Source organism: Pan paniscus, chromosome 9 (genome assembly GCF_029289425.2).
Source record: "Pan paniscus chromosome 9, NHGRI_mPanPan1-v2.0_pri, whole genome shotgun sequence".
In the NCBI taxonomy this organism is placed as follows: domain Eukaryota; kingdom Metazoa; phylum Chordata; class Mammalia; order Primates; family Hominidae; genus Pan; species Pan paniscus.
In genome coordinates, this window is record NC_073258.2 from 38,092,308 (window position 1) to 38,111,617 (window position 19,310).

General features: G+C 40.7%; 1 protein-coding gene across 4 annotated transcripts in view; it reads left to right on the forward strand.

Moving 5' to 3' along the window:
- Window positions 1–19,034, forward strand: part of TRIM44 (tripartite motif containing 44) — a 229,709-nt gene extending 210,675 nt beyond the window's left edge. The window contains exons 4-6 of one of the 4 annotated variants that reach the window (XM_055094276.2): window positions 17,498–17,612; window positions 18,192–18,292; window positions 18,381–19,034. In XM_055094276.2, the coding sequence (XP_054950251.1) occupies window positions 17,498–17,612; window positions 18,192–18,292; window positions 18,381–18,435 (271 nt within the window). In that variant the 3' untranslated portion in view covers window positions 18,436–19,034. Of the gene's footprint in view, window positions 1–17,497; window positions 17,613–18,191; window positions 18,293–18,380 lie in introns of those variants that run through there. The other 3 variants (XM_055094274.2, XM_055094275.2, XM_063608396.1) reach the window with 3 other exon arrangements.
- The last annotated feature ends 276 nt before the right edge of the window (window positions 19,035–19,310 follow it).

Below are 19,310 nucleotides of genomic sequence, written 5' to 3' on the forward strand. Positions count from 1 at the left end.
TTTTTGTATTTTTAGTAGAGACAGGGTTTCACCATGTTGGCCGGCTTGGTCTCAAACTCCTGACCTCAGATGATCCACCCGCCTTGGCCTTCCAAAGTGCTGGGATTACAGGCATGAGCCACCGTGACCGACCACAACTATGTTTATTTCTTATGCACATGTGCAGGTATTTCCACAGGATGCTTTCCTAAAATTATAAGCCCTGGTACAAGGGTACACACTTGATGAATTTTAATAGAGAATGCCAAATACTCTTCAGAAAGCTGGGCCAACTTACCCCCACCCCACTGTATACATAGTGACATATCTCAGAACCAAGGAATCAGGAAGTCCATCCCGGGTGACTCTAAGGCTTGGGTTCTTACTTCATTCCTGAACATGTCCAGGTCAAATTGGTTTGGTGGCTACTGGGAATTACAGACCCTGCTCCCAGCTGACACTCCTGTGAATTTTGGCAGCACCTTACATTTACGACATGCCTTACCTTTTATTGAGCACAGTGGCCCTGTAGGTTAGGCAGGTCGGGGCAGTGATTAATAATTTATGGAAGAAGAAATTATGTCTCACATCAGCAAGAGACCTATGCAAGGTTACTCCAACTGGTAAGCATTAGCTGGGGCAAAAGAAATTGCAGTTTTTGCCATTAAAAGTAATGGCAGGCCGGGCGCAGAGGCTCATGCCTATAATCCCAGCACTTCAGGAGGCCGAGGCGGGTGGATCATCTGAAGTCAGGAGTTCGAGACCAGCCTGGCCAACATGGTGAAACCCTGTCTCTACTAAAAATACAAAAATTACCTGGGCATGGTGGCGGGTGCCTGTAATCCCAGCTACTTTGGAGGCTGAGGCAGGGGAATTGCTTGAACCCAGGAGGCAGAGGTTACAGTGAGCCGAGATTGCGCCATTGTACTCCACCCTGGGCAACTACAGTGAAACTCCGTCTCCACAAAAAAAAAAAAAAAAAAAAAAAGTAATGGCAAAAACCACAATTACTTTTACCCCAACCTAACATGAAGGAGAGGACCAAGAACCCAGGGCTTCTGAAAACCTGGAGTGTGTGTTTCCTTGTGGTACCTCGTTGCCTTTCAAAATTCTATTAAAATGAAATATATTTTTTTAAATGGCATATATTCACAATGAAATATACCCTTTACTCCAAGTCAGTAGTGAAAAGCAGGCATTAAGGCTATATGATATACTAAAAGGGCACCTCTTAGAAAAACAAAGTTAATTGCAGCCTCTTGATTCAAATGAAATCCACTCTGTTTTAAACTTTCAATTATAGTAAGATAAAGCTGCAGAGAATGTGCTTTCCATCCTAATTTGAGACTTCAGATGGCAGCTCCTTTTGTACTTCTATCTTTAAAAAACTGCCTCCCCCCAGCCCCCAATCTTGTTATCTTCTCTTTGACTTGCCAAACAAATCTAGTCCAAAAAAATAGAACTGATTAAATGCCTAAGGGAAGGAAGTGAAGAGCTTAAAATCAGTCGAGTCTGTTACCACATGTTCGGGTTAATTTAACTTTGCTCACACGGCAAATTAGAAAGGAAAAGGAAAATTTGCATACAAGGACAATTAAGAATAAACTAGAGGTGTCATTTGTCCCAAATTAGGACAGGATCCCATAATTTGTTTTTCCACCAGAAGAGTACTTTCTGGCAAGCAGAGACTACGGGGTGCACGCTTTTCTTCTCCGATGTCACGAGCAAGTGGGCGCTTCATCACAAAGGGAGGCTCAGCCCACAGTCAGCTGTGCCTCAGGCCTCCTCTTCAGCAAGCCAGGCTAACCACATGGTAGTGCTTCCATGCCCTAGCTGTTTAGCTTATGAAAAATGTGAACATGCCTAGGGTCTGTGAAAGTGCATCCAGGTCTAGTGGTAGATAGACAATAGGTAGATGGATGACTGATGGAAAGATTCATATGTAGATTGATCCATAGATAGACAGCAAGGGGATTTATTTTATATAACATGGTGGCTCCCAGGCCACCTTCTAGCCTGCCTACCCTGGTAATTTCCACACACTGTCTGTCCTCAAAGCTCTAAGAATACTCTAAAGACCCACTCTGTAAGTATAATAATGGGGATACATTTTTAATGTGCAGGACATAGTATTCAGTAGCCACTTTGTTATTCCAGCTGCCACAGGAAGTTTCTCTCACTCCTTAGCAAAGGATAGATTTATGCAATAGAAATGCCCAGTCTTGAATCATCCAGAGATTCACTTCTTAAAAGGAGCTTTACAGGCTGGTGCGGTAGCTCACACCTGTAATCCCAGCACTGTGGGAGGCCAAGGCGGACAGATCACGAGGTCAGGAGATCAAGATCATCTTGCTAAACATGGTGAAACCCCATCTCTACTAAAAATATTTTTTTAAAAAATTAGCCAGGCATGGTGGCACCCACCTGTAGTCCCAGCTACTCGGGAGGCTGAGGCAGAAGAATCGCTTGAACCTGGAAGGCAGAGGTTGCAGTGAGCAGAGATCGCAGCCTTGTACTCCAGCTTGGGTGATAGAGAGAGACTCCGTCTCAAAAAAAAAAAAAAAAAAAAAAAAGGAGCTTTACAAGAGCTCAAAGGCCAACTAACCCAAAATAGGAACTGCCAAACTTCTTACCCCTCACTGGTGGACCCGAGGGAAACATACAGAGTGGGCTCTGAAGTTGTTGAGCATCTGGTTGTGGTGTCAGTGATGGTATTTTTTGTTTGCTTACTTTCTTGATAAGTAACAGAAATGAGATCTGGTTAATTTAATAAAAACAAAATGCAAGAATTTATCAAAAGGCTATATGATAGCATAGCAAATTCCAGGAAAAGCTAAGCCAACAGTAGGAACCCCAGTAGCTCTGGGAGTCTGGGTAGCAGAAACTAATAATGGGCAGTTACAGCAAAGAACTACCTTTGAGAAAAGTCTGTTCAAAGGATTTTCCTATCAGGTTGCTCCACCTGATTCCTAACTGGGTGAGAGCATCTGATTAGCTCAATGTTAAGCCAAGGCAGGGGATACAGGACGCAGGGATAGAAGCCTGTATACCTGATTCATACTACTGGGGGAGGACATCTGATTAGCAAGGACAGAAGCCTGTATACAGTGGTAAAGAAGGGATTCCCCAAAGACCAGCTGCTACTATATATATATATATATATATATTTAAAGGCCAAAGGGATGTGGGCAAGCAAAAGCAGCAGATATCCATCACAGTCTAGTTTCTGCCTATAACCCAAAGAAAGAGGTGTGTTTTCTCACTTGGAGTTGGGCCCTTCCAAAGGTTTCTAACCCAAAGCATGAAATACCCAGTACTCTATTTCAGGAAACTAAAGATTGTACTCAGGAACAAAATTTCCCCATTCTTGACCTCACATATCAAGGACAAGCTCACCTAAACCTTCAAAAGAGATAAGGGGTCCAGGGTATAGACAAGTGAACATCCAGGCACAAAGCACTGTAGCAAGAGCTATGATAGGGAGGTGCAGAGTCCTACGGGAACACACAGCAGGACACCTGGCCTGACCTGGACTCAGAAAGAGTCAAGGAGGAGTTAAGTGAGAAGCTGGCAATCTACAAAGAAATGTCGGATGTCTGAAGGTAGGAAGAGGAGCAGGTGACACACTGGAGGAGGTGAACCTGGTCAGTCAGCCGGGAGCACATGGGGGTGGCAGTAGATTGAGCTATTGGCTCCAGTTCTTCACCACTCCCTGGAGCCTCAACTTTGCTGTGGCCAGGATGAGGAGAGCCTCTCTCCCCATTTACTCTGACTTGGCTGTGAGATCTGGTAGGTGTGTCTCTATGCCAATCCTAAGAGGCATTTTCATAGCTTAGGTCTAAGGTATTAGGCGTCTCCATGAGGAGAACGTGCCCCAGCTAGCTTGATGGGCGAAGGAGGTTGAGAGACACATGGAGAAGGGCCACAAAAATGCAACTAGAAGTGGAGCCAGACCCAGTCTAGGTCACTCAAACCCCAATCGTGAAGGACCCTTGTACCCCTGTTAAGTTGAACTTGATTCTAAGGGCAATGGACTCTATTGAGGTGTTTAGGAAGTAACACAACAGATCTGCTTTTTAAAAAGCTCACTCTGATTGGTTCATTAGTGGGGTGGGGAGACAGATTCCCTGAAGTTCACAACCTTAATTTTTCAATGTTTTTGGCTTACAAGCATATCTAATAATATAAGCATGCTTTTATTAATTAATGAAAGAAGAAATTGACATTGTATATTCATTATAAACTCAACTATATGCATAGAAAAAAATGGAACATATATAAATAGAAAAAACATATGTAAATAGAAAAAACATATGTCTAAAGGTTTACAGTGATTATCTCTGGATGGGATTATGGTTATTTTCTATAATTGTATGATTTTCTACAGTGTCACCTGTCTTTTTATTATTCTGAAATAGGCTGAGTGCATTGGCACGTGCCTGTAATCCCAGAATTTTAAGAGTCTGAGGCTGGTGGATTGCTCGAGGCCAGGAGTTCAAGATCAGCCTGGGCAACATGGTGAAACCTCATTGATACGGTTAGGCTTTGTGTCCCTACCCAAATCTCATCTTGAATTGTAATCCCCAGGTGTTTAGGGAGAGACCTGGTGGGAAGCAATTAGATTATAGGGCAGTTTCCCACGTGCTGTTCTCCTGATAGTGAACTCTCATGAGATCTGATGGTTTTATAAATGGTAGTTTTTCCTGCACTGACACAGGCGTTCTCTCTCACCTGCCACCATGCCTCTTCCCCCACCACCATGATTGTAAGTTTCTTGAGGCCTCCCCAGCCATTCAGAACTGTGAGTCAATTAAACCTCTTTCTTTATAAATTATCCAGTCTCAGGTATGTCTTTATAGCAGTTGAAAATGGACTAATACATTAGTCTCTGCAAAAAATTAGCTGGGTGTGGTGGCTTGCACTTGTGGTCCCAGCTATTTGGGAGGCTGGGGTGGGAGGATTGCTTGAGCCCAGGTGGCAGAAGATGCAGTAAGCTGTGATTATGCCACTCAACTCCAGCCTGGGTGACAGGGTGAGACCTTCCTTGTCTCAAAAAGATAATAATAAAATAAAATAAAATAAAATAAAATAAAATAAAAATAAAACCACAATTTAGTGGGCATTTATTACACTGTATGCTCTCATAAATTATTCTATTTCATTATCACTTCCCTTTTTACAGCTGAGGAAACTGGATTTTAAGAACACTTTATTTTCCCAAGGTCAGCCCACTAATATGTGGCAGAGTCAGAACTTGAAACTTGGTCCATCTGACATGAAAGCCTGAGCCATGACGCTAGTTTTCGTGTTTGTTGTTTTGGTTTTTCAGGGCATGCTCAGATGTTAAGTGTAAAGTCTGACAAGTTCTAACAGATGCATATTCTGTAACCCACACCCTGAAAAAAACCTAGAGCATTTCCATGACCCCTAAAGTTCTCTCTTCCCCATCTTTACCCTCAGCCTTCAGCAACTACTGTTGTGGTTTCGCAACTACTGTTGTGACTTCTTTATAAATGGAATTACACAAAACGTATTCTTTGGTTCCATCTTCTTTCATTCCACATCACATATCTGAGATCATAGTGTGTGTCTGCTGTTCTTTATTGCTTAGTAGTACTCCATTTCTCTGAATATGCTGAAGTTTGTTTATTCATTCTCCTATTACAGATACTTGGATTATTTCCACTTTGGGACCATTATGAACAAAGCTACAATGCACATCACACATAACTCTTTGTGCTCAGATATGTATTTTCCTTTCTCTTGGGTAAATACTGAAAATTGGAAATGCTGGGTCACACAGTATATGCATAGTTAATTTTATAAGAAACTAACTGTGGCATCATAAAAAAATACTATGTTTGGTTTCTACCCCCAGGTTTCTGACACAGAGCTCCTAAAACTCTTGGAATTTTCTGAAAGATAGGAGTGCTAGGAGCATCTTTAAAAAAAAAAAATTGGTCTTTAACACCGGTTCCCAACACAGATCTGCTAATTCCCCTGGAATTTCCTGAGTGATAGGAGCATCTCTTGTTCTAACGAGGTGACTCTTGGTGGGGCTCCTGGATAGCTTCAGAATGGGGACTGGTCACCAGAAACACACCAAGCCATGATAAGAGGCTTGGAACTTTCAGGTCCATCCCCCGTCCTCCTTGGATGGTAGGGAGGATAAAATTGAGTTAATAATTGGTCATGCCTACATGAAGCCTCTATAAAAAACCCTAAAAGATGGAGTACAAAAGCTCCAGGTTGGTAAACATATCCACGTGCCAGGAGGGTGGCACACCTCTGCTTTATGGGGACAAAAGCTCCTATTCTCAGGCCCCTTCTGGACCCAGTTCTACGCATCTCTTCATCTGGCTGTTCATTCATTCCGGATATCCTTTATCCAGATATCCTTTATAATAAGCCAATAAATGTAAGTAAGCATTTCCCTGAGTTCTGTGAGTCCTAAAAAAAATTTTGAGTCGGAATCTGAGGAAGAGATTGGGTTGTGTGAACCTCTCCTTTGTATAGCAAGTTGATCAGAAGTACAGGTGACAACCTGAGACTTGCAATTGGCAACTGAAGTGGAGGCAGTCTTGTTGGACTGAGCCCTTAATCTGTGGAGCATGATGCCAGCCCTAAATAGATAATGCCACAATTTAAGTGAATTGTAGGACACCCAGGGGGTGTTTGGAGACGTAAAGAATTTTTTGTTGATGTGGAGAAAGCCCACACATTTGATGTCAGAAGTGAAGTGTTGTGAGAGTATAGAAAAATATTGATTTTTCCTCTTTTAATAACAGATTTCCAAAGTGTGTTCACCATTTTACACACTTACCAGAAATGTATGAGAGTTCCACTTATGCCACAACTTTACCAATACTAGGTATTGTCAAACTTTTTAATTGTAGTCATTCTGGTGGTGGTATAATGGTACCGCATTATGGTTTTAATTTACTTTTAATTGACTACTAATGATGTTGAGACCTTTTTCATGTGCTTATTGGCTATTTCTATATCTTTGTTTGAGAAGTGGCTGTTCAAGTCTTTTGGCCATTATTCATATTTGATTGTCTTCTTAATGAGTTGTAAAAGTTCTTAATATATTTTGAATTCTCAGAATGTATATGCAAATGTTTTCTTTCAGTGTGTGGGCTGCTTACTGATTTTTTAAAAAATATCTTCAAAGAGCAAAAGTTTTTATTTTTATAAGACCCCATTTATTAATTTTTTTCTTTTATGGCTAGTGTCTTGTGGGCGTGGGTGTGTGTGTGTGTTTGAGACAGAGTCTCACTTTGTCACCCAGGCTGGAGTGCAGTGGCGCAATTTCAGCTCACCAAAACCTCCACCTCCTGGGTTCAAGCGATTCTCCTGCCTCAGCCTCCCAAGTATCTGGAACTACAGGCGTGCACCACGCCCGGCTAATTTTTATATTTTTAGTAGTGACAGGGTTTCGCCACATCGGCCAGGCTGGTGTCGAACTCCTGACCTCGTGATCTGCCTGCCTCAGCCTCCCAAAGTGCTGGGATTACAGGAATGAGCCACCGCGCCTGGCCCTTCTGTGTCTTTTCTAAGAAATTGTTGTCTATCTCAAATTAGGAATGACATTTTTGTATGTTTCTTCTGGAAGTTGTACAGTTTTAGCTTCTTAATTTAGGTCTACGATCTATATTGAACTAATATTTGGATATGGTATAAGGTGGAATCAAGAGTCTTTTTTTTCCCCACATGGCTATCCAGTTATTCCGGCACCTTAATTTTGTTTTTCCTTTCACCACTGAATTGCCTTAGCTCTCAAATTAAAACTCCACATATATAAACTTATTTCTGGATTTAGTCATCTGTTTCATTGATCAGTTTATCTGCTTTTGCACCAATACCATGCTCTCTTGATTACTGTAGCTTTCTATTGAGGATGCTGAGGCAGGAAAATCGCTTGAACCTAGGAGGCAGAGGTTGCAGTGAGCCGAGATCGCACCACTGCACTCCAGCCTGGGGGACACAGCACAACTCTGTCTCAAAAAACAAAACAAAACAAAACAAAACAAAAAAAGGAAAGATTTGGAATCAGGTGGTTTATAAGTCATCTAACTAGGTACTTTTTCAAGATTACATGACTATTCTAGGACTGCACACTTCTATATTAATCTTAGAATCAGCTTGTCAATTTCTTAGAAAAAAAGAGTCTGCTCTATGATAACTGTGATGTTCCTACAGAGTAATTTGGGGAGAACTGACATGTTAATAATGTTGAATCTTTCCACCCTTGAACATGAAATATCTATTTATGAAGGTCTTTAATATTTCTCGGCAGTTTTGGACTTATTAACATGGAGACCTTAAATATCTTTCATTAACTTTGTCCCTAAGTATTTTATTTTGGGGATGCTATGGTAAATGATATTGAGTCTTTGATTTCATTTTCCAACTGTTTGTTGCTCTGTCATATAAATGCAATTGATTTTTGCATACTGACCTAATATCATGCAAACTTTCTAAAGTTAAATCTTACATAACTGGGATACACTCTATTTGGTAATGATGAATTATTTCTTTCTAAAATATTCAATTTCTCTAGTATTAAATTAAGAAATGTTGTATCTAGGCCAGGAGGGATATTGGTCTATAATTCTTTTCTTGTAATATCCTTAGTATTTAGGATTATGCACACCTCATAAGTCAGAAAGTGTTCCCTCTCCACTATTTTCTGAAAAAGTTTGTGTGATATTGGCATTATTTCTTCCTTAAATGTTTGATAGAATTTATCAATGAAGTCATGTGGCCCTGAATTTTTCTTGTGGCAAGGCTTTTAATTATAAATTTAAGTTTTTAAACAGATATAGAGTTATCCATATTTTATGCTTGATATTTTGTGAGCTTCATAATTTGCGTCTTTTAAAGAATTTGTCAGTTTTATCTAAATATTTAATTTATTGATATGAGATTGTTAAGAAATAGTCTTTTGTCTTTTAATAACTGTAGAAACCTGCAGTGGTCTCTCATATTTCATTCTTGATATTTGTAATTTGTGTTCTCTTTTTTTCTTGATCAGTGTAGCTAGAGGTCTATCAGTTTTATTACTCCTTTCAAAGAATGAACTTTGGTTTTGTTGATTTCCTAATCTACTTTTTATTTCACTGATTTACACTCTTTATTCTTTCCTTGTATGTACTGGAGGTATAATTTCTGTTTCTTAGATTCTTAAGATGAAGACTTAGATCATTGATTTTAAGCCTTCTTTTCTTTTTAAAATTTTCCCCCAGCTTAAATAAGGTATAATTGATAAATAAAAATTGTATATATTTATGGTGTACAATGTGATCTGTTGATTCATGTACACATTGAGAAGTGATTAATTCAAGATAATTAACAGCCATCATCTCATATACTTATTTTTTTGTAGTGAGAACATTTAAGATCTATTCTTTTAGCAACTTTCAAGTATACAGTACCTGATTATAAACTATGGCTACTATCTAGAATAAGATCTCCAAAACTTATTCATCCTGTCTCACTGAAACTTTGTACTCTTTGACCAACATTTTGGCATCCCAAGCACCATTCCTTCCAGCCCCTGGTAACTACCATTCTACTTTGCTTCTATGAGTTCAACTTTTTCAGATATCACAAATAAGTGAGATCATGGTGTAGTTGTCTTTCTGTGTCTGGCTTATTTCACTTAGCATTATATCCTCCAGATTTACCCATGTTGTCATAAATGACAGGATTTTCTTTTTAAAAGCTGAATAGTATTCGATTGTGTGTGCATATACACATATACACCATATTTATTTTATCCATCAATAAACACTTTGGCTGTATCTTGGCTACTATGAATAATGCTGCAACGGGCATGGGTGTAGTTTTTTTTTTTTGTTTTTTGTTTGCTTGTTTTTGTTTTTGAGACAGAGTCTCGCTCTGTTACCCAGACTGGAGTGCAGTGGCGTGTCTCTGCTCACTGCAAGCTCCACCTCCTGGGTTCACGCCATTCTCCTGCCTCAGCTTCCCAAGTAGCTGGGACTACAGGCACCTGCCACCACACATGGGTAATTTTTTGTGTATTTAGTAGAGACGGGGTTTCACCGCGTTAGCCAGGATGGTCTTGATCTCTTGACTTCGTGATCCACTCGCCTCGGCCTCCCAAAGTGCTGGGATTACAGGCGTGAGCCACCGTGCCCAGCCGGGTGCAGTTATCTTTTTATCTCTCTCCATATCTCTATTCCTTTGGATATATAACCAAAAGTGAGATTGCTGGATCATATGATGGTTCTATTTTGAATGTTTTGGAAAAGCTCCATACTGTTTTTCTTAATGGCTGTGCTAATGCCCACCAATAGTGTGCAAGGGTCCTTCTTCTCCACATCCTTGCCAACACTTGTTATCTTTTGTCTTTTGTGTGTGTGTCTGTGTGTGTGTGTGTGTGTGTGTGTGTGTGTGTGTGTGTGTGTGTGTGTGATGGAGTCTCACTCTGTCACCCAGGCTGGAGTGCAGTGGCACAATCTCGGCTCACTGCAACATCTGCCTCTCAGGTTCAAGCGATTCTTCTGCCTCAGCCTCCTGAGTAGCTGGGATTACAGGCATGCACCCCCACACCCAGCTAATTTTTGTATTTTTAGTAGAGACAGGGTTTCACCATGTTGGCCAGGCTGGTCTCAAACTCCCGATCTCAGGTGATCCACCCTCCTCGGCCTCCTAAAGTGCTGGGATTACAGGCGTGAGCCACCACACCTGGCCTTCTTTTGTCTTTTTGATAATAGCCATTCTCACAGGTGTGAGGTGATATCTCATTGTGGTTTTAATTTGCATTTCTCTGGTGATTGTTGATATTGAACATTTTTTCATGTGCCTGTTGACCATTTGTCTGCCTTTTTTTGAACAATATCTATTCAAGTCCTTTGCCCATTTTTGAATCTGGTTATTTGTTTTCTTGTTATTGAGCTTTTCGAGCTCCTTTTATATTTTGGGTATTAACCCCTTAAAGGCTGTATGGTTTGCAAAATGCTTTCTTGCATTCCACCGATTGTCTCCTTGCTTTGTCAATTGTTTCCTTTGCTGTGCAGAAGCTTTTCAGTTTGATATAATCTCATTTGTCCATTTTTACTTTTGTTGCCTGTGCTTTTCAGGACATATCCAAAAAAATGTTGCCTAGACCAATGTCAAGAAGTTTTTTCCGTTTTCTCCCAGGAGATTTACAATTTGGAGTCTTATGTTTAAGTCTTTAATCCATTTTTTGTCTATGGTGTGAGATAAGGGTTCAATTTCATTCTTCTGTTTATGGATATCCAGTTTTCCCAACACCATTTATTGAAGAGACTGTCCTTTCTCCATTGTGTGTTCTTGGCACCTTTGATGGAAATCAGTTGACCACAAATGCATGGATTTACTTCTGTAAGCCTTCTTTTTCTCTGATATAAACATTTAAGACCATAATTTTACTCCAAATGCTTCATTAACCGAATCTCACAAATTTGGATATGCTATGGTTTTATCAGGACAAAAGATTTTAAAACTTTTCTTGTGATTTATTTGATTCATGGGTTATTTTGCAATGTGGTTTAATTTCAAAATATTTGGATTTGCCAAAGTTTTTTTTAATCTTGATTTTTATTTTAATTCTGTTGTTATTAAAGAATATATTCTTGGCTGGGTGCGGTGGCTCACGCCGGTAATCCCAGCACTTTGGGAGGCTGACGCAGGTGGATTACAAGGTCAGGAGTTTAAGACCAGCCTGGCCAGGATGGTGAAACCCCATCTCTACTAAAAATACAAAAAAATTAGCCAGGCATGGTGGTGGGCACCTGTAATCCCAGCTACTTGGGAGGCTGAGGCAGAGAATTGCTTGAACCCGGGAGGCAGAGGTTGCAGTGAGCCGAGATGGTGCCACTGCACTCCAGCCTGGGCGACAGAGCGAGACTCCATCTCAAAAAAAAAAAAAAAGAAAGAAAAAAAAGGATATATTTTTTATTATTTCAGTCCTTTGAAATATACTGACACACATTTGATGGCCCAATTTATGGTCTATTTTGGTGAATAAAGTACATACATGTAAACATAAAAAATAAAGTACATAAACATAAATGTACACGGGAACATAATGTGTATTCTGTAATTGTTCAGTAATGTTTGATAAAATGCCAATTAGGAGGCCAGGTGTGGTGGTTCACGCCTGTAATCCTAGCAGTTTGGGAGGCTATGGTGGGCAGATAACCTGAGCTCGGGAGTTCGAGACCAGCCTGGGCAACATGGCAAAACCCCATCTCTACTGAAAATACAAAAAAATTAGCTGGGCTGGTGGTGCACTCTTATAGTCCCAGCTACTCGGGAGGCTGAGGCAGGAGAATCACTTGAACCCAGGAGGCAGAGGTTGCAGTAAGCTGAGATCGCACCACTGCAGTCCAGCCTGGGTGAGAGAGCGAGACTCTGTCTCCAAGAAACAAAAACAAAAAAAGGTCAATTAGGTTCTGTTTGTTTAGAGTTATGCAAATCCTCTACATGTTTTCTGATTTTTGTTTGTATGTTGTATCAGTTACTGAGAGAGGAGAGTAAATCTCTTCAACACTTATTGTTAATTTGTCTATTTCTCCTTTCAATTCTATCAGTTTTGCATTCATATACATTGAAGTTTGTTAGCGAGTGTTCAGGAATTGCATGTCTTCTCAATGAATTGATTCTTTTCTTATTATGGAATGTCACTCTCTATCCCTGGTAATTCTCCTTGTCTTTGTCTGATAGCAATATAGCCACTCCTGTGTTTTTACAATTAGTCAACACATGGTTCTCTTTTCTATTCTCTTTTAAGTTGTATGTATCTTCATATTTAAAGCATATGCTTATAAACATCATATAGTTCAATCTCACTTTTTAAAACCTAGTCTAGCTCTCTTGCTCTTTTCATTGGAAGGTTTAGTCAAGCTAGATAGAATACAATCAGTAATTTGATTGGGTTTGATTCTACCATCTTGCTATTTGTTTTCTCTTTGTCCCCTTGTCCTTTGTTTCTTATTTTCCTCTTCCTGTCTTCTTTTGGATCAGTTGGGTGTTTTCTAGTATTTCATTCTATCTTCTCTATTAGCTTTTTAGCTATGCCTCTTTGTTTTAACTTTTAGTAGGTGCTTTGGGGATTAAAATAAACATAATTTATCACTGTCTACCTTGAATTAACTTTATGCCACTTCACATAAATGTAAGAACTTTACAACAATATACTTTCATTTACCCACCCTCATCTTTTGTGCAATTGTCATACATTTTGCTTCTACACAGATTATACACTTCACAATACTTTGCTACTATTTTTGGTTTAAGCACTCAAATGTTTTTTTAAAGAACCTAAGAAATAAGAAAAAATGTCTTTTACATTTATGCCCCACATATTTTCCATTTCTGGTAGTCTTTTTAATGCAGATCTAATATCATCTGGAATCATTTTATTTCTGCCTGAGGACTTCCTTTAACATTTCTAGAAATGCATGTATGTTAATGATTCATCCAGCTTTTGCTTATCTGGAAATGCCTTTATTCTACTTTTTAAGACTACTTTTTTCCTGGATATAGATTTATGGGTTGACTGAGGTTTTTTATTATAGCTTTGTTTGTTTTTTATTTAATCACTTCAAAGATGCTGCCAATTATCTTCTGACTAGTTTTATGTCTGATAAAAAAATAGGAATATTTCTCGTTATTCCTTTTTTTGTAACCTGTCTTTTTTCCCTGGCTACTTTTTAAATGTTCTCTATCTTCAGTTTTTAGCAATTTGATTATGATATGCCTAGGTGTGGCTTTCTTTGTGCTTCTCTTAAATAAGTTTTATTGAATTTCTTGGATTTGTATGTTGACATTTTTTCATCAAATTTTGGGGAAAGTGGCCATTACTTCAACTTCTTTTCCTGTCTCATTTTTTTCTCTCTTCTTTTGGGACTCCACTTACACATATATTATACTGCTTGATGTTTTCCCACAGATCACCGAGTCTTTATACTTTTTAATGCTTTTTTTCTCAGTGCAGTTTAGATAATTTCTGTTGACCTGTTTTCAAGCTCACTTGATGTTTTCTTATGCATTATTCAATATAATGTTAAGCATTAGATACAGTGAATTTTTTATTTCATGAAGTATGCTTTCTAGTACTGTAATTTCCACTTGTCTCTTTTTAAGGTTTCTCTTTCTCCATTGAGATTTCTATATTAATGTGTCCATCCTTCCTTTTAATTCTTGAACTTATTTCTACTAGCTGTTTTAAAGTCTTTGTCTGCTACTGTCAATATCTGTGGCATCTCTAGTCCTATTTCTACTGACTTTATTCTCTGGGTTGTGGGTCACGTTTTCTTACCACTTTGTATGTCTAGTAATTTTTTTATTGAATGCTGGGCCTTATGAATGCTACAATGTTGAGTTTGGATTATGTTGTTTTCCTTTAGGGTGTGGAGTATTGCTAAGGCAAGCATTTAATTTATTTGTGGTTTAGCTTGATCCTGTTGAGGCTTGTTTCTAAGCTTTGTTAAAGTAGGCCAGGAATAGCCCATAGGCTAGGGCTAGAGCAGTCCTGTTTCTAAGGATTGGCCTTTCTGGGATCTCAACTGAATGCCCAGAGTGTTCAGTGATAGAGCTGAACTGTGATTGGCCAGAAATCCAATGTCTGTCATTGCTGTGTAACCTCAAGAATCTCCAGCCAGCGCACAGACCCTCAGTAGGTACCCTCTGCTAGGCTATGCAGGGTCCTGTTGCACATGTGCAGCTTTGTATTTGACCAAAGACTGAAGGGGACCCATAGGCAGATTTCTAGGGTATCTTCCCTGTTCGGCTCTTTCTTCTTTGATATCCTGCTATTGAAATTCCAGCCACTGGCTGGGCATGGTGGCTCACACCTGTAATCCCAGCCCTTTGGGAGGCTGAGGCGGGCAGATCACAAGGTCAGGAGATCAAGACATCCTAGCCAACATGTTGAAACCCCATATCTACTAAAAATACAAAAATTAGCTGGGCATGGTGGCGGGTGCCTGTAATCTCAGCTACTCAGGAGGCTGAGGCAGGAGAATCGCTTGAACCAGGGAGTCAGAGGTTGCAGTGAGCCGAGATCACGCCACTGCACTCCAGCCTGGGTGACAGAGTGAGACTCCATCTCAAAAAAAGAAAAAAGAAATTCCAGCCACTTCCACAGCCTGAAGTCTGAACTCTGCTGACTCCACCCAGTGAAACTAGTGCTGTCTTGTGGGATTTAATTCCTTGTGCTGCCACTTAGAAAGTGTCCCTGGCAGAAAGCTAAATTGAATGTGGAGCTTAGCACATGTGTTTCCTTTGCTCAAGATTTACTGGCCAGGTTTTGGTAAATCTTTACAAGCACTGAGCAAAACTCTTGGCAAATATTAGGTGCTTAGTAAGGTGTTTTTTTAAGGAGGAAGGTGTGATAAATTTAGTTCACTTCTGGAAATACCCACAAGGCTATTCAAATGGCCTGTCCAGAGAATCAATCTCCATTTCCCCCATCCACTCTCAGCTTCCCCTCAGGGGTAACAAACTTTCTCCCCTCTTCAGAAGCTGACAAGCAGTTTTCTGTGCATTTGGGTTACTCAGTTTGTAAAGCTTTGAGCATTTAGATAATGACCAGAATTACATTCATCCACAGTTAAGATACACCCTGTTCTCTGGGGGATTTGATATACTTTTTCCAAATCAGCTAAATGCTCTCTGGAAGAATTATTGGTGGGGAGGGGAGGCTAAACAACTTAGCATAAATCATCATTCAGAATGTGTCCTTGAAGCCCTGCATATAGTTTCTTGTGTTACCAAGAAAAGAACTTCTGAGTCTGTTTAAAGAAAGCAGCAGCAGCCAGCTCCAGTGTCCTCTTCAAGGAGAACGCTCCAGGTTTAGGAAGCTCTTGGGTGAAAGAAATCCCCAACAAGGCCTCCTGGCTCCTTGTATTCACCTCAAACACCCAGCTCGGCCTTATCTTCCCAGGGCCCATTTTCTGGACCAGTGAACCAAATAAAGACAGGCCATTTTCTTTTGTTTGCATCTTGACTGGGAAGACCAGGTCTCCAAAGGAAGGATTATTTCAAGCTTGCTTTGGAGATTGTTTGAATTTTTCACACTTTATCCTTATCTACTGCCTGTCCCCTGACTCCAATCACCCTGCAAGCTAAACACACCATATATAATCAACACCATCTTCTCTCCTGTGAAAGACGTGTCATTTGGCTTTGTGGCCCAATGACCACATTCTTGCCTTGGAGACACTGGATGGGTAATTTGAGTTCAGAATCCCTATAGTTCGGCCAGTAGATCTAACCCTTCAACTAAGATTTCCTCTTCATCAACAAGCACTAACTTTCCCCGTGCCTACGTTTTGATTCAAAAGTACAAGACGAACAAAGGATTGAAAAGATTAAATGTGTGAGAGTTTTAATTTTCCTCTGGGGGAAAAAAGACAGCAAGTTATGATTTTCTTCTAAGCAAACAAACCATTTTCCATATGCCTCTAAGAGAAAACTGCTTTTCTATTATTCTGCACATTCCACAAATAAGTCCAGTGGGGAGGAGGGTGCCTAGGAAGCAGCACATTTTCTTATGTTGTAGAAAATATCTGTTTTCCAACTCATAGTCTCTAAGCTCTAGTAAAATAATTAGGTTCGAGGAGCAACTCTGCTTTTGAAAGGCAGCCAGGGAGCATGGAAGAGCCAGGGCTTACTTTCTGAATGCTGTGAGGGCCTCTGGGTGGGGGCCTAGTGAGACCTGACCTCATGGCCTGAGGCATCTGATGCACTATGCACCTGCCCCCATGGTAGGACACTTGCCCCTCACCACGAGATGGGTCTGGGAGGCTGTGCACCCTACAGAAAGATTGTCCAGAAATACCTTCTGGAGTGTTACCTTCTGGATTCTAGCTCTTGGGGCATATATAACCCCCATTCTCAAACCTTAGAGGAGAACCTGGGGTGGCCCTTCACATCCTTGCTAGAACTTCAAAGACTTTGGTACCTGGCCTTGTCATTCCCCTACTTCAGTCGCCCCCAATCTTTTTGGCACCAGGGACCGGTTTCATGGAAGCCAGTTTTTCCACGAATGGTGGGGGGATGGTTTTGGGATGAAACTGTTCCACCACAAATCATCAGACATTAGATTCTCATAGAGAGCACACAACCTAGATCCCTCGAATGTGCAGTTTGCAATAGGGTTGACGCTCCTATAAAATCTGTCAGATCAGCCGCAGCATTAGTAGGTGGAGCTCAGGCAATAATGCTCACTCCCCTGCCACTCACCTCCTGCTGTACCAGTACCGGTCCATGGCCCTGGGGTTGGGGACCCCTGCCTTACTTCATTACCTTCAATAGTTCCCCATTGTTTTTATGATGAAGTTTCTATTCCTCAGATTTTCTCACAAGTTTTTGTTTGTTTTTTGTTTTGAGACAGGGTCTCACTATGTCACCCGGCTGGAATACAATGGCACAAACACAGCTTATGGCAGCCTTGACTCCTGAGCTCAAGCAATCTTCCCGTCTCACTATGCCTGGCTAATTTTTTATTTTATTTTTTTAGAGATGGTGTCGGCTATGGTGCCCAGGCTGGTCTTGAAATCCTGGGCTCAAGTATTCCTTCTGCCTCAGCCTCCCAGTGTGCTGGGATTACAGGGATGAGCCACTGTGCCCTGCTGGTAAGTTCTTAATAACCTGATCCTGCTGTATCTTTCCCTTATCTTTCACTCCTCCCTCTGCAATTCTCCCTCCACTCTCCTAACCCCACCCTCCGCCAACCCCTGCTTCTCTCCTCCAGCATATGGAAGTCTTTGCAGCCCCTTGGATGCACTGGACTCTCCTTCAGTTTGGAATGCTGTACCTGGAGGGTGGGAACAACATGCCCTTGCTCCACCCTGCTAACTCCAATTCTCACCTCAAATCTCAACACAGGAGTGCTTCCTCCAGGAAAGCCTCCTTCAAGGCTGAGTTGGGCATCCCTCCTGCTTGCTGCCATAGTTCACTGTGCTTACCTCATCACAGTTATTCATTCACAAGTATTTACTGAGTGTTCCCATATAGCAGCCACTGGGCTAGGTCCTAGGAATACAGTGGGAAGAAACACTAATAAATAAGTAAAACAAACAAATACCTGAGAAAATCCTATTCGTGGTAATTTCTGGGAAAGAAAAGGATATAGACATGGAAAATAGGGGGTGAGGTAAAGACCACCTTATCCTATTTTATTCTTATGTTCTCTTTATTACTCTTTCCACTAGACAGCAGGTATCCCAAGAACAGAGATTTGTGTTACTCTTCGCTTTACTTCTAATGCCCAAGTAGGATGCAGCATAATGAAGGCATTCAATAAGAGCTTGTGGTATGAGCCATAACGATTTTCTCTTCCTTCCATTTCCGGGCCTGTTTTCAACATTGTTGGAAACTGGAAATTTCAAATCTCTTTCCAGGAAGGGTCAACTGGACAGAGAAAAAAGGACATTGAACGAAGACACTCTGAATTAAAAGGACAGAGAACAAAGACCCTGGCTTATTTGGAAATCAACCTCCTTCCCTAATCTGCCATGTATTTGATATCTATCGTTATTGGTATTTTAAATATAAGGACGTTTTAAATATGACCTCAAATTCTTTGACAATGCTTCCTCTTGAATGTGGGCTGGTCCTAATGACTAGCTTCCAATGAGTAGAAATTGCAGAAATGATGTGTTAATTTTGAGGCTACATCATAAAAGACAAAGATAATGCAGCTTCCATCTCCGTCCCTCTTCCATCTTGCTCTGTAGGAAGCCAGCTTCCATTTTGTAAGGACATTCCAATAGCCTAAGAAGCAATGCCCATGGTAGGAACCGAAATCTCCTGCCAAATGACAAATGAGTGACCATCTCAGGAACAGCTCCCTTACCCCACCAAGCCTTCAGAGAGGACTGCAGCTCCAGCCAAAACCTTAGTTGCAACCACATGAGAGAGCCTGAGTCAGCCATTCAACTGAAGTGTTCCCAGACTCCTGACCCACAGAAATCCACAGATAATAAAAGTTTGGTTTCAACCACTATGTTTTGGGGTAATCTATTATGTAGCAGTAGATAATTAATATAATTTGTCTGCACACTGGAACTTATGTCGTAAAAGAAGGGAGTTAGCTGGGCCTTCTCTGCAAGAAAAGCCTCTCTCCATTCCAGACAAAAAAGGGGAAGTTGTCTGAAAAATCAGAAGGGTAGTGGGATGGACTGAATATTAGTGTCCCCCTAAAACTCATAAGTTAAAATCGAATTTGCAATGTGATGGTATTTGGAGGTGGGTCCTTTGGAAGTTAATTAGGTCATAAGGGTGGAGCCCTCATGAATGGGATGAGTGACCTTGTAAAGGGAACCCCAGAG